The sequence below is a fragment of the Canis lupus genome, chromosome 17, assembly GCF_011100685.1.
Source record: "Canis lupus familiaris isolate Mischka breed German Shepherd chromosome 17, alternate assembly UU_Cfam_GSD_1.0, whole genome shotgun sequence".
In the NCBI taxonomy this organism is placed as follows: Eukaryota; Metazoa; Chordata; class Mammalia; order Carnivora; family Canidae; genus Canis; species Canis lupus.
Genome location: NC_049238.1, coordinates 26506515 through 26522748, shown reverse-complemented (window position 1 = coordinate 26522748; position 16234 = coordinate 26506515). Strand labels below are relative to the sequence as shown.

At 38.8% G+C, this 16234-nt stretch overlaps 1 protein-coding gene across 7 annotated transcripts in view; it reads right to left on the bottom strand.

Annotated features, from left to right (window-relative positions):
- Positions 1-16234, bottom strand: part of LTBP1 (latent transforming growth factor beta binding protein 1) — a 390765-nt gene that overhangs the window by 91832 nt on the left and 282699 nt on the right. For all 7 annotated transcript variants that reach the window (XM_038561238.1, XM_038561239.1, XM_038561240.1 and 4 more), the window contains 2 exons: positions 15637-15756; positions 4270-4392 (listed from right to left, as the gene is read on the bottom strand). In XM_038561238.1, coding sequence (XP_038417166.1) covers positions 4270-4392; positions 15637-15756 — 243 coding nt within the window. The remainder of the gene's footprint in view (positions 1-4269; positions 4393-15636; positions 15757-16234) is intronic.

Genomic DNA, 16234 nt, shown 5'->3' with positions numbered 1-16234 from the left:
TCTATTCCAAGTACTGTCAGGGTATGCCAGACAACTTACATAAGTTACTCATTTATGTCGGGAGTACTGTCAGAAGTAATTCATTATAAGTAATGACACACACATTTGGAACAACTTGAGGCAACCCAGTTATCTCGAATAGGTGATCTTTGGGTCTTTGAAATGATCAAGGGGACAGAGGCAGTGTAATTCTACAGATTAAAAAAGCCTTTTTCTTTTTGTGATGAGGGACAAAATTCCTATGACAAAAGAACACATTCTAATAAAACAGGCATGCGGGACACATGTCTTCTCTCTTTTGTGCCAGGATATACACAGAAAAAAATCATTATCCCTGAAAAGTATTTCTTTAAGGGACTTTCACATGTATCACTATGACAAACCCAGCTCAGAGTTAAAATAGAGACTATCTCTAGGTATCTATAAATTTTGGACATATAATGCTAAAATATACAAAGAGATACAAAATCATAGATACAGGGATCTCTGGGTGGCTCAGCGGTTTAGCGCCTGCCTTCGGTGTGATCCTGGAGTCCCAGGATTGAGTCTCACATCAGGCTCCCTGCGTGGAGCCTGCTTCTCCCTCTGCCTGTGTCTCTGCCTCTCTCTCTCTGTCTCCCATGAATAAATAAAATCTTTTTAAAAGGATACAAAAAAGATACAAAGAAACAAGTACTGAATTCATTTTTTGAACAAAAGCTGTCAATACATTTAGTGAGGTGGAAACAAAGTCAATATTTAGCACTAAAGTGAAATGGGCAGTTGCTGGAATATTGGAAAGGGGACAGATTTAAGATCTGGGAAAAATGTGACATCTGTGAGCTGATATTGTTGGGAAATATTATGAAATAATTAAAGAAAAAGGATGTTATATAATTTATGATTGTAAAAAGGGTGGGCTTTGATTGGGGAGTAAGGAAAAGAATCAGCAGAAATGTAGGTTTCTAGAGCAGAAGATGGGGACCTTGCCTAACCCTATCCCACACTGTAATGCAGACACCAGGAAAATCAGAGTAGGGGCCCAGGTTAACTGGCAAGTGGTCGTAACTGCCCTTTCCCGCCTCCAACCTTTGATGTGTGTTGCTTTTTCTGCCTCCTAAATTTTCCCCCCTCCGCATTCAAAATTTTAAGACCAAGGTCGAACAGCAGACCTTCTGGGAAACTCTCCCAGAAGCACACAAGCAGGATTAGCCACACTTCTTGGCTTTAACAGACCTTTGTATATGCCTATAATGTGGTGAAAAACAACATCAACCACGTGTCAGACCCTGTCCCTGCATTATCCCATCTTCTGCAATATTATCTCTGTTTTTGTATTTTTTCACACAATCCTCACATCGAGAGTAGGCACCATTACTGTTGCCTTCTCACAGATGAGCAAATAAGGCTTAGCAAAGGAAGAAAACTTATCCAAGCTTACACTTCTGAGTGTCCAAGCTAGGTTCTAATACACTACACTCCTTTTTAAACTAAATTCCAGACTTAATTTGGATTTCACCAGTGTTTTCATCCATGCACTTTTCTGTTCCAGGACCCAATCCAGGGTACCACATTGTATTTAGGGGTCTTGTCTCCACAGTCTTTCCTTGACCTTCACAACCTTAACAGTCTTGAGAATATGGGCCAGACACCTGTAGAATGTCTCCAATCTGGATTTGTCTGATATTTCCTCATGATTAGATGGGGGTTATGGGGTTTTGGAAGGAATAACACAGAGGTGAAATGCTCTGGCTCTCACATAACGTCAGGGGTACATGACATGCCCATGACATCACTGATACTGTTAACCTTTATTACTTGGTACTTTATTATCTATAATTATCTGCAGTAGGTTTCTATTTTTCCAACCAATTAAAGTTCTGTGAGAGATTAAAACCTCTCAGTAGCACCTGCATTTGAACACAGTGCCTGGAACATGTGGGTTTCTTGATACACCCAAAAGGAAGGGAAGTTATGAAGGGAAGTTTCTACTGTAGCTCAAAAGAGTGTCACATAGAGGGGGAAAAAGAGTATTCCTAAGGCTGGCATCAAATGATGGTGTGAATCTGGGGAGGCTGGGGAGCATTCTTAGAGAGGAGCAGGCTCAGCTGGGATGGCTGAGTAAGAAAGAGGTTATAAGTCATTCATCCAACATGTGTTTACTCAGAGCATTATCCCTCTAAAGAGTCTAATCCCTGGATTTTAGAGACGGCATGAGACCTGGAACTCTGAGTTTATTTATCCAAGGTTGCATGGCAAACCACTAGACGAGCTGGGTAGGAAGGTTGTGGATGTGGGCTGGCAGAAAAAGGACTCAGAGGGAAAGGAGATGCTCACTTTACCTGCTGAGCTGGGAGTGGCTGGCGTTCCACTGTACACAAGGAGTTGGGCCCCCCAGGCTGAGGTTAGTGAATTTGCTACTACTAGTGGGAGATGCTATAATTCTTAAAGACAGTAAGATATCTGCTTACTACTTATCTACTGTGGTGAGAAACTAATCTCCACCCTAAGGCCTTCACTTTCATTGAGACACTTCAGAAAGAAGACAAACTTCACTTATTTCCTCTCCTCCTCCCCTGCAAAGACCATGGTTTTAGGTATAAAGCATGAGGAGCAGAAAGGAAGCCATCCAGAGATTGGACCACAGAAAAATCTAAATTTAAAGAATTATGCAAAGAAAAATTAGAGAAGCCTTGGACAAATTACAATATACCTCCAAAAAATGTATTGTAATATACAGACACATGTACATAGGTTTACACATTATATAGAAAGCGTTCATATAGACTGGTTAAAAAACCTGATAGGTGGTAACAGATATTAACATAACTTTTAGAAGGAAAAAAATACAAATGTTTAACAACCATACAAAATAAATGTAATAATTAGAAGTGCCCAGGGAATTAATATAAATAAGCATGAATAATAAATAATCTTTTAGAATTAAAAGAAACACATTTAAAAAATTATAAATTAGTGTTCTGTCAAAATAATAAAAAACATTACAAACATTTTACCCAATTATTCTACTTTCATAAATAAGGAAATGATCCTAGAATTCAGACCAAGTTTTATTTTATTTATTTATTTTTAATAAAGATTTTATTTATTTATTCATGACAGACGCACAGAGAGAGAGAGAGGCAGAGACATAGGCAGAGGGAGAAGCAGGCCCCATGCAGGGAGCCTGATGTGGGACTCGATCCCGGGTCTCCAGAATCATGCCCTGGATCCTGGGCTGAATGCAGGTGCTAAACCGCTGAGCCACCTGGGGATCCCTAAGTTTTATTTATTTATTTTTTTTAAAAAAAAGCTTGTTAGGTTTGTTTTTTTCCTTTTTTTTTTTAACATAATAAGTTGGAAGAAAAATACGGTTGTTCAACACATGAACAGCAAGAAAATGCTGAAATAGTAATATTTTGGACTATACAACCTTTAAATGCATAGTAAAAGTAATATGGAGCTTTTAAAAATAATACTTGAGAAGAGTTATTCATGATGTGTATAATGCACGTGATATACTGTCAAGTGACTAAAAGCAAGATACAAAATTATACATATATTATCTTAGTGATAGAAAACATCCATGAGAAAGGAGTATTGAATGAGATTAAGAAATTATTTTTCTTACTTTTTTGTGTTTGCTAGATTTTCTACAATAATTTTTTTTTTTTTTTTTTTTTTACAAATTTTTATTTGAGAGAGAGCGAGAGCACTCGTGCGTACACACACACACTCACATACACAGGAGCAGGGGTGGGGCAGAGAGGCAGAGAGAGAAGCAGACACCCCACTAAGCAGGGAGCCCAACTCAGGGCTTTATCCCAGGGCTCTGGAATCAAGCAGATGCTTAGCCAACTAAGCCACCCAGGCACTCCTACAATAAATGTTTTTTAATAGCAATTTTATTGAGATATAATTCACTACCACAATTCACCTAAAGTGTACAATTCAATGGTTTTTAGCATAGTCACAGAGTTGTGGAATTGGTGTATTGTTTTTATAAAGAGAAGAAATGAAATAAATAGATCTGTGGTTTACAGATGTTCTCTAAAAATATGCTGTTTTCCTTTTATGTAAACAGATACGGTCTGTATGTTACCACAGGGAGGAGTGACTTTCAAAGATGCCAACAAAAATATGCTCCAAGTAACTCAGTCAAAATAAATGACAGGTAGCAGGGTTCTTTTTTTTTTTTTTTCTTTTTGGTTCCCTTTTCTAAGCTAATTACTCTAACATATTCTTAAATGCAGTTCAAATAAAAATGAGAAATCTGATCACAGTATTTACCTTTGCAGTGCTTGTGGTCTGGTGTTGGGCTATAGCCCTTGTGGCAGGAGCACATGTAGGAACCTTCAAGGTTGGAGCAAGTACCATTTGTGCAGACCTGTGGTTCTAGGCATTCATCCACATCTTGAAGAGTATTGCATAAGGGGGGAAAAACCCATGAAGAGAGAAAAAATAAATAAAACATGAATAAAGTTGCATTTGGCTAAAAATAGAAATAGCACTTCTTCAAACAGGGACAGGTTTCTTTAAGATAAACTTTCAAATTAGCCCAAAGGAGAAACAGACGCTCTGGTGTGAACTGCATGTATGACAGTTCTATACCTTGATTTATTTTATGCAAAGTAACTCAAAAAAAGGAACCAAACATACTCTGTGGATAAATTCAATGGAAAGTTCATTGTAGAGGGGAGGGCAGAAGAGAGGGCAGTTTCAGAGCAGCACCCCTTACAAAATGAAGTATTCCAGAGAATCAAAGATACCTAAGTTAGGGAACTGACAAGTTTAGCAGGAAGAGATGGTTTGCCAAAGAAAAAGATAGGACTCAGGATCTGAAGAAACCCCCACCAGAGTTCTTAACAGAAATGTAAAAACAAAACAAAAAAAAAAAAACAAAACTCGGATCAAATGTTCAAAGATGACATTGAATCAGTAATAAGCCACTGGGCAGTTTGAAGGTAAAGAACAGGCTGCAGAGAGAGAGAAAACAATACTCATCTTCACCAAGCACTTACTGCATGGAAACTCTAAAGGCTGTACGTGTATTAGCTTATGTAATCCTAACAGAAGCCATATGTGCCAACCATTGTATAGAAAAAGGAACCAAGATTCGAAGAAGACAGATTACCCAAGGCCATATGGTTTGAAACTGGTGGCTCATAGGTGAATCTAGTCAGCCTAACTCCAAAGATCATCCTTTAGACCCGTTACTACTAACACAAGTCAGGTCTAGTGATAGGAACCACTGAAGAGAGAATTAAGAATGTTTGTTTTTATTATTTGCTAACATAGCATTAATAAATAAACAATCATCAAAATATTTATTGATTTCATTCAGGAATCATTAAGCTCTCACTAGAATATTGTTAATTCAGGGGTGCCTGGGTGGCTTAGTTGATTAAGCATCCAACTCTTGGTTTTGGCTCAAGTCATGATCCCAGAGTTGGGAGATCAAGCCCATCATTGAGCTCCAGTGGGGAGTCTGGCTGAGATTCTTTTCCTCGCCCTCGGCCCCTCCCCTGCTCACCCTTTTTCTCCCTCTTTCTTTCTAAAATAAATACATCTTTAAAAAAATAAATTGTAAAAAAGAAAAAAGAAAAAGGAGAAAAAATGAGTGGGAAATATCAGAAAGGGAGACAGAACATGAGAGACTCCTAACTCTGGGAAACAAACAAGGGGTAGTGGAAAGGGAGGTGGGCAGGGGTTGGGGGTGACTGGGTGACAGGCACTGAGGGGGGCACTTGATGGGATGAGCACTGGGTGTTATGCTAGATGTTGGCAAATTGAACTCCAATAAAAAATTTAAAAAAAGAAACAGGAAAAAGAATATATTGTTGATTGAAAAAGAAACATTTGCGTTCTATGCCCCATCTGAGTCCCTCTGGTAAGTCCACTATATGTTGCAGTGAAAAGGCAGACAGTGTAACATGAACAACCAAACCCTTAAGAGGAAAAATTTAAACCCCTACGTGTTAAACCTACACATAGCATCATGATTTAGGCTTAACTTTACAGCAGTCTGTGACTTAATCCAAGTATCTTAATCAGAACGCAGACAAACAATAAGGAGGAAAATGCTCTTGACTACATCCATTTCATTTTGCAATGCTCATCATGAAAGCAATAAAGCTTTCCACCCTCCGAATATTAACAGGCAGAGAGTCACGAACATATTAACATCAGAGATCTAGTTCTAACTCAGCCTTCCAGAGGTCAGACTGTACTCGTTTGCATGACATTTCATGAAAACTGTACGCTAGCTTTCTTACAATGCTATCTAGAAATAGAGGATTACCCAAATAGGGCAAAGGTGTGTGAGCACGCAAGTACACAGGCGCACGCTTCACATGCTAATTGAAAACAGCTAAGTCACTGGCATTGCCTGCGTGTTCTACTTTGCTTTCACAAAATCACTTGTTATGGTGAACTGACCCTACTCTACGACGGCAAAAATAGCACTTCCAGACTGACTCATTGTCCATCCTTTCTCTGGTTGTGGGAGTCCACTTTTATAAACACTGAACACAAACAACTTGAAAGAAGCAGCCAAACACTGAAGCCAAAGTAAATAATGGGACAAAATGAGCCTAGACTCCTGGCATGTAAATTCCAGACAGCAACATTAAAATGTCATGTCTAGTATGCGGATTGGTTTCAAAAATGTAAAAAAGTCAAAAAACGTATGGATTGTTCTCTTTAATTATTCACGTACCATGAAATGTGATTTATTGGGCTACAGAAAATAGCAACAAAATCAACTTCTAAGACCATATTTTCTCTAGCGAAAGCAAATTAACAGGCAGTACAGATTATCATTCATGAAATATTTTAAAAATACTAGATATTAGGGCGCCTAGGTGGCTCAGTCAGTTAAGTGTCCAACTCTTGGTTTTGGCTCAGGTCATGATCTCAGGGTTGTGGAACAGAACTCCACATTGGGCTCTGCACTCAGCATGGAGTCTGCTTGTCCCTTCTCCTCTACATCTCCCCCTGCTTGCACACTCTCTCTCTCTTTCAAATAAATAAATAAAATCTTTAAAAAAAAAACCACTTGATACTACAAGATACTTGAGTTAAGAGTACCACACTGCACACTGAAGAGTTGCTAAGAGAGTTCATCTTACAAGTCCTCATCATAAGGAAAAAAAAATTTAATTCTCTAACTATGGTAATAGACTTTCACTAGACTTACTGTGATCATTTTGTAACATATACAAGTATCAAATTATTGTGTTGTAAATCTGAAACTAATATAATGTTATAGATCCATTATACCTCAAAAAGAATATATAGTAGGAAGGTGCCTGGACTATGGGGCCTCACTTGATGGAGGTAAAAGGAGTGAAATAAACTCAGTTTTATCTTTCACCCAGACCTGTCTCTTAAGCTGCAGACCCCTACAACCTAGTTGGTCAGTGTACTGGACATCTCCAGTTGATATTCCATAGGCACCTCCAAGTCTTCACAGCCAAAACTGATCTTTCTTCCTCTACTTTATTCATGCTGACTTCCAGGTCAATATGCGATACCACTATCCACCTAGATGCCCAAGTCAGAAACTGGGAGATTCTTTATTCTCCCTCTTAACCCCCATTCATTTTATAATAGATCAATTCTAGATTCTTTATTCTCCCTCTTTCTAGATTCTTTATTCTCCCTCTTAACCCCCATTCAATTTATAATAGATCAATTCTATCTTCCCAGTATTTCTCAAATACACCTGCTTCATTTCATTCTTACTACCACCATTCTGTCTCACATGGATTACTGCCATAGTTTCTCTATTTCAAGTGTTGCTCTCTCTAATCCACTATCCAGCCAGTAGCCAGACTAATCTAAAATATAAACAAAATTGATGGTGCTGCTCTTTTAAAAACCGTCAATGGTTTCCAGTGTTCCTCCATTCAGTCAAAGATACAAACCTGTGGAGCTCTGAGTGTTATCAACAGAAAATGTATCCTCTCCTCCCAGTTCTTCAAACCCTTGGGAGGATCAAGGCTTTGGAAAACAAGATAGTCCCTATCTACCCCACCAGCCAACACCCATAGCCTCTTATCCTTCCTGCAGAGGGAAATGGCTAGGTCTTTGGTTTTCTATATTGGAGCTCAAATCGCATCTTACTCTAGAGTTATAGTCTTGTACAAGAGTCAGATTATCCAAATTCTTGTGTTACATACACATAATGAGTTCAAAAGCGAAACACCATAAAAAACACTGTGTTCACAGAAAAATGTGCTCCAAACTCCCAAAATACAATTTACCAATGGGCTTTTGGGACATAATTTGGCATCTGCTATCCAATGAATTAATTAAACCTCCCACAGTAAGGAAACTGCCAGGAGTTTATGAGGTCAGCACTTTGAGGATATAATCATTTAAAAGCTTATGAATCACCCTGGTATACTATTACCCAATCCAAATTGATCAATCTACAACACCCCGAGAGACTCTAACAGAGGCCTGTGGAAAACCAGATATGCCATGTCTATAGAATTTCATGATGTGCTCCTCTGAGAAGTCTATTAGAAGTCTATTAGAAGGGGCATTCTGGATAGTGGGCATGATTTGTCCTTAGTAAGCCCTGGCTGATTCTTATGATCGTCTTTTTCTTTTAAAATGTTTCACCTTGGGGCACCTGGGTGGCACAGTTGGTTAAGTGTCAGACTCTTGGGTTTCAGCTCAGGTCCTGATCTCAGAGTTCTAAGATGGAGCCCTGCATCAGGCTCTGTGCTTGGCGAGGAGTCTGCTTAAGACACACACACACTCTCTCTCTGTCTCTCTCAAATAAATAAATAAGTCTTAAAAATTTTTTTCACCTCATCATTTGGACCCTGCAGCCTACAGCTGTCAACATGAACATGAAATTCATGGTCATTAGTTCCTAAACTCCACCTTCTTTTTCCTTTGGGGAGAAAGGAGGACATTAATCTCTATCCAGCTCTCTGGCAACCTTCCATTCTCCATAATTTTTACAAAGATGGCTTTCGTCTGGCCACCAAATCCACTTGCAAATATTCTCATTGTCTTGGGATGGAATTCCTCTGGGTCAGGAACCCTTTTGAAATTTCCCTTCCTAATGTCCTGGGAACATATGAGACAGCCTGAAAGCCCCTCTCTGGTATGCATGACATCTGAGGTACAGAGGGTGTTCACTGGCTGACCTCACGCAAGTCAGACCCAGGCTATGCTGCCTGCTTCCACTTCACCTATCACTTCCTTGAGGTTGGTTAGAGTTGGATCCAGAGTGACAGCTTACCTACTTCCTGTACTTTCAAGGAAATGACTCTCCCAACACTTCAAATTAGAAATATTTCATAGGCCATCCCAACTCATTTAATTCCTTAGTGACCACCACAGACTTCGATGAGCAAGCACCATTTGATATTGCACAGTAAACATCTTATTCTGTCATTCTGTCTACATGAAAATACAGGACTACTCCCCACCCTCAACATGGCATTACTTCAGTTATCCCTCTTCTGTGTACATAGTCTTTGATGGTACAGATAATGGCAGAATGTATTTGACAGAAAAACAAGCATGGTAAGGTTAAGACACGAAAACTGGTTAGGCCAGAGTGATGAACAACCCGAATCCAAGGTGCAGTATATCCGCAGGATCTCAGGCACCCTCCATCAAGCCTGGCCGAGTTAAGCTGTGCAGTAGCAGTGCAGCCTACAAAAATATGTTACACATCCCTCAAAGACTCATCACTGTTTTTCAAAACTGGAAAACAGCCAATGCTATGTACATCCCAGTTAAAGAGCCAAAGATGATCTCAGAAAATCAATCCATTACTCCTACCAAATCACAGGCTTCCTACCTCCCCTATTCCAAAAGAACATTTTGTCTTTCAGCAAAACTCAACTGGGGCTATCTGTGGTGTAGGCTGCCATCTGCCATCTGCCATCTGAGAGTTCAAGAACCCCTCAGCCATTCTTATTGCTGCCTGCAAAGGATGATTCCCACACACAGATCTTCTATGAACTTCTCTTTCCCCATTATCTTAATCATATTACTTTGTTCTCTTATTTTCTTGGGTGTACAGGACAGATAGATGAGTTAGTGTAAAGGGCAGAACACGAGTTTTGGAGATAAGAGACCTGAGATCACGTCCTAGCTCTGCCATTTATTACCTATGACTTTAAGCAAGCATATCTGGGAATCAATTTCTACACCTGTACTACAGGGACTATTGCCCTGATAGCAAATGAAACAACAAAGACAAAGCCCTTTGTAGCAATGTAAGAGAAGTTTTTTGTTATAATAGTCTTCTCACACACGTACGTTTCCTGCTTTAAAAAGTAGTTTTTCTTTGCTTTTCTTATTGAGATATAATTGCAAATGACATTGGGTAAGTTCAAGTGATAATCGGATATGCTTATATATTGCAAAAATTATTAACACAGTTAGCTAACACCTCTCTTATGTCACATAATTATTTCCCTTTTTTGTGAACCTAATTATCATCTAGCCTCTTAGCAGCTTTGAAGTATATAACACAGCACCGTTGACTGTAATCAGTGTAATACAGCACAGTTGACTATAATCACTAATCTGTGCAAAAGATCTCCAGGGCTTATCTACCTGCCAGTTGCAAGTTCATACCCATAAACAACATCTCTCCAGTTCCCCCAGCTCCCAGCCCCTGATAACTACAATTCTATTTTGTTTTGCTTATTTACAACTTCAAGTCTTCTCTGGAATTAAGCATGTAATTAGGTATTTAATAATAACATAATGACTAGTGAAAAGACTTCTTTAGCTGTAGTGATTTAGGGATTAGACTGGTGTTTGCACATTTAATAATAACTGCAAAAGGTAGAGATGTTCAGTTCTGTTGCCATCTTGTATAAAGTAAGTAAATGTAGAATGAAGGTCTTTGATTTCAGGTTAAGTCTAAGAGTATCCATCTATTCCATAAAGGTTAACAATTCTTAAAATCTGAAGTAAATCCTAGTGTGAGAAGAACTAGAACAAGGAGCTTTCCATGTTTCCATGCAAGTTCTACGCACCTGGTTTTGGTTAAGACTGGCTAACCAGTTGTCAAGTGGATCAAATGACACTAAGTTCTTCAAATGCCTAAGACCCATTACATTTAGAAAACGTAAATCGGAGTCACAAAGTCACCATTAACTTAATTACGGTTTGACAGAGAAGGATTACTATGGTAAAAATTTCAGAAATTTGTGTTCCCAGGTCACATGGTCTTTCATAGACTCAATTATAAAGCAAGAAAATAAAGTAACTAATAAAGGGGTAGCTGCATACATCCACCAGGTGACAGATACTGTGTCTTATGCAGGTGAGCAAAGAATGAAGTTAAAGGATGGAGATGGCCAAGCTGCAGAAGGTAGAACATTTGTTAGAGATGATTGATGACCCTAAAGAAAAGCATTATGATTCTCAAGAAACAGATCCCAGCTAAACAAAATTGCTGAGAAGTTGAAAGGTAACTATAAAATTAAGATTACTTAGATTCATAAAAAGAAAACTCCTGTGATAGAGGGAGAGCTAAGAACTACAGGAAATGAACTTCTTAAAGAAAGTCAAAGACGGTTATAGATAGAAACTCGACATATAATTTACTTAAACAGGTACCAGTTATTACCACACTTCTTGTATTTCAGGTTTAGGGAGGTAAAAGAGAGGATAACAGAGTTGGGAGAAGAAGCATTATAATAACGTTCATTGGATCCTACCTTGTGTCACACACCTTACAGGTGCTTTATATTGCTTATTTAATCCTGACAGTAAATCCCATCAAGATTTCGTCTCCCATTTTAAAGATATTGAAACCAAGCTTCAGAGAAATCATATATAACCCCAAATCTGTCTAAATTCAGGGAAACAGGATCTTTATATCAGAGTTACTGAATGTACTTTCAGTACAAATTTAATATTTGAGAATCTCGTTTGGAGGATGGCTCCAGTAGGGTCTGAACCACGCTTGCTCATGAGTGAAGAGAAACCTGTTAATTGAGTACCTGACAGGCTAGCTTCCCTCAAGAAAGGTTCTAGTTGAAGCAGCCAGTTGGAACTGGCCAGAACCCAGGGTGATGAAATAGTCATTAGAGGCGGGGATCAAGAGGGCAGCAGCTCCAGGCTGAATGTGAGATCCAAGGATTACAATGGTGAATGATGAAAGCAGCTTTCAAGAGAGGACTGAAATCCACAACTTGAAAGAAGAAGCTACATTAACAGAGGAGCCAACAAGAGTTGCCAAAAGGCATCAAGGGATAGATATTTTGAAAGTGGACAATAAACTACTGAGAATGAAGGATCATATGCCCTGAACTCAACACTAGAAAACCAGCATGGTCTCCCAGACAACACCTGCTGACATCTGACCTGTTTCTGCTCCAAACAATTTCTGTTCTAATTCATAAATCAAGGAGAAGCATCAATCAGTGAGATCCAGCGTACATGGCATGAATACAAGGAGGCCATTAATGGTTTCACCAAGTTCACCTTTGAGTCAGTAAAAGAAGCATAAAGTATAACTGGCATCAAATCTCTGCAGAATATGAGGGTCAAAACAGCAATTCTCAACTTCTAATGAATCCATTTAACAGAAAAAAAAAAAAAAGAGCAACATATGGATCAATGGACTTTAGGAAAAACCATGAGCATAATGCCACACATTACATATAACACTGTACAACTTTAATTATAATAATTTAAAAATATTCATTCAGTGAGAGCAGAGTGATAGAAAAAGGAAGGTACCAAGACTTATGGAACAGAATCCCCTGTGATGTAGGGATTATCTTTTTCTACAGAAAATCTACAGAAGATAACAAATACCAAATCCAAGACTTTCTTCAAATGGTGAGCTTTGGAAAAATTTTAAGTCTAATATTCTCATATATTTAAAATTGGGGGGAAAATCTTATCAATGTACTCTAAATGATCTGGACTAAAAGGATATTAAAAAGCCACAAACTAGTCCCAAATAACCATTAGAGACAAAAACAAATAGAAAGGAACACCATATAAATAGCTTATCATTTGATGCTTTCTCTGATCCCCCACTGACTCTCTGATACCATCTCCCTTAAGCTGCTTCTTTTTTTCCTTTGTGGCACTTAACACACATCTGACATACCATATACTTCTACTGGTGAACTGTTTATTTGCAAGTACAATGTGAGTTCTAGAGCATAAGCGCAATGAGGAGAAGGCTTTTATTTTGTTCACTCTCTACTCCGGGGTCTTGAAAAAGGCCTAGCTCTTGGTAGACAACTGTTTAATAACTGAATGAATAAATATTTAATCAAGTTGTTGTCAATTAGCTCAACTCAGTGATGAGCTTAAGTAATGACTACACCTTCTGGAAGGTATTTTGGAGTACCAGAAGTATAAAGGTGAGAACTAAAACATAATATGGCTGGGTATTCAGTAGCCTTGTCGGAGTTTGTAGAAAAATCTTATTTGTTCATTGGTTCAATAAGAACAGAAAAGCATGTTGCAAAATCTACTTTTTGTCACACTCAACTTTTTAACATGGGAAAGCTCAACTACTGTAAAAAACTAAGATGGATCCATTTTGGTATAATCTGCAAAAGCCCCCCTGATAATTTTAGAGGAGCTGCATGTCCTGTATGAACAATGAATGGAAGTGAAAGTATTTCAGAGAGGAACTTCATCTGCAGATGATAGAGCCTAAAATTTCACCCAACACAGAAGGAAAAAAAAAAAAAACAAAACATGGCCTATTTTTCACAGGAAATGCGTGATCTTAGCAATGCAAAAACGAAAACTAGTGCTTGGAATAAGTGGCTAAATGTGTGACTTTGTTTGACTTCCACAGTGAACTAATATTTCTGCTTATGATTCTATTAATCTGTTGACAAACGGAAGTTACTTTTAACAGAGGTGGTGTGTTTCTGTCACTAATCTGGAGCAAAGTGGCTGTGCTTAGACTGGTTGCATACATATACGTATGATAACTCATTTAGTATTATTGCCCAGGCTAGATAAATCCATTTAAACAGCAATCATTTGCCTGTTTGGTCATATTTTATGAGTAAGTTTGTGAAACAAGGCTGTGTTTATACCACTATAACAGATTTTAGTTATTTAAGGTAAAACTCAGACTCTACTCTTGGATTATAATATGCATCAGTATGTAAAAATGAGAACAAGAATGGAATCTTGATAGGCAACCGCAAAATGTATGCCAAACAGGAAAATTAAAACCAAATGTATGTTCTGACCAGCGCTGATCACATAAACTAATGCATATCAAATAAGTAATTGATAAACAAAAATCTTCTCTTCTCCCAAAGATCAATATCTCACAATTCCAGTGGCAGACATGCATGGAGATGGGCATGAGGTCCAGGGCAGAGGTCCACCTGTACCATGTACAGAACCGAGCATATGCAACCTGGTGTTGAGTCCAAAGCTTTGAAATTGGTACTGTTTCTGCCAAGCCTACTTATCTCACCTGCTCTGCAACACCTAAACATCTTTCCCAGAGATGTAGGAGTGAAGGTGAATGTTTTAAACAGAACTGAGAGGGTCTAGCACCATCTGCCCCCTCATCCTGCAGCAAATCTCTTGTTCTCTGTCCTTTGGCTACACTTGCCTTTCAGCTTCTAGAACATAACTGCTTCCGCCTTCCCAAGCCTCCTGCATACACTGTTTCCTCTGCCCAAAACTGTCTCCCTCCCCACCCTTTCCCCAATTAAAACCTCAGGTAAACTTCAATCAAGAATTTCCCTGGAGGCAATTCGTTCTATCACACACTCTCACAGCATCATAGGACCCTCCTTCCCAGCACTGTCTCATTTGGGTTTTTCCATTTATTTATGAGATGCCTGGGTATCAGTTTCCCTCACCAGACAGTTCCATGAGGAAGGCCCTTTCTCTTCCCTCAACGTATCTCAGCAGTCAGCACAACTCTGGTATATGACAGTAAGTTCTTCAGCGTTTATGGATGAAAAGAAAGAATGTATGAATAAATGAGAAGTTTAACTCATGTCGTCAGAGTCTGGCGTTGAGTGTAAAAGATCTCAGCTACTAATGAAAAGATCACACAGAGACAGAAACACTGAAGAAAATCATTAAGGGGGAAAGCTAATTAGTGCACAGCTAATTGGAACTAAAGCAAATTTGTCATGTACTTTCCTCAGAGTCTAATGTCGGTATGCAGTTTCTTAAACACTTAAATGAATAAAATAAGAGGCTCGGCAGTCCATCAAGACTTCTCTTTCTACTTCTGCTGCATATTTGTGTTTGTATGTTCCTAATTCTACTAGTCTACGGTAGCTTCTTCTTAAGCTTTTTCTCTCTTTTTTAGCCTTTTGCTCTCCACCACTCTCCCCACTGTGGTGATTAGGATTTTACTCAGTCGTGGTTATTCATCACCTCAAGGAAAATTTGCTTTGATCAGAATTATTTCCCCTAGGTATAAATCTCACATTCTTCATGCCAATTTGCTTTCTTATTTTCTCCCTGGTTAAAAGTAACTTACAGCTTTTCTTAGAAACTTTCTCAGGAGGACACAAGTTTGCTATATTCCATTTTTTTTTCTTTTTCTTTTTTTTAATTTTGAAAGAGGGCTCACTTGGCATTACACCACTCTGACAGAAAATGGATAAAACAGAAGAAACAAAACTATGATGAAGACACTTGAGCACCTACCAAGACATTGCCCATTCCAACCTCGGAACCCTTCTGTGCAGGGAACACACTGATAAGATCCAGGAGAATTCACACACTGCTCATCTGGACAAGTGCTTGGAGTCAAGCATTCATCAATATCTGAAAAATCAAAAAACTAGGTCACAAACATGTTATCACAATACTAAAGGAAAAAACTTACTTTCCTGATGAAGTTGGTGGGTGGGGAAGGTGTGTTACATCTACATTTTGGTGGAGAAAACTTTAAGTCAAACAGTAGGCCCACACTTACACACCACAGTGATAAAGCATGGCCAGGTATACCTGGATTAAAATAGTTACACACATTCAAAAGAACTTGGCCCCAAACAGTCCAACTGCCAGGATCAGACCTTTCCACCCCGGGAGCTGGCAGGTCCTTGGGGGCCACTTCCTGGACATCAAACCTTTGAAGTAATAGTGCAGCTTGCCAGAAGGAAATATAACGAAGAGGCATGAGAGTGACGAAGCCACATAGCCACCTGGCCAGACATGGATGGCCAGAGAGCTGCAGACAATGGATGCTCTAGGGAAATCCTTGCTTTGACTTCGTGGGCCCAAAAATATCCTAGGTTTGGAT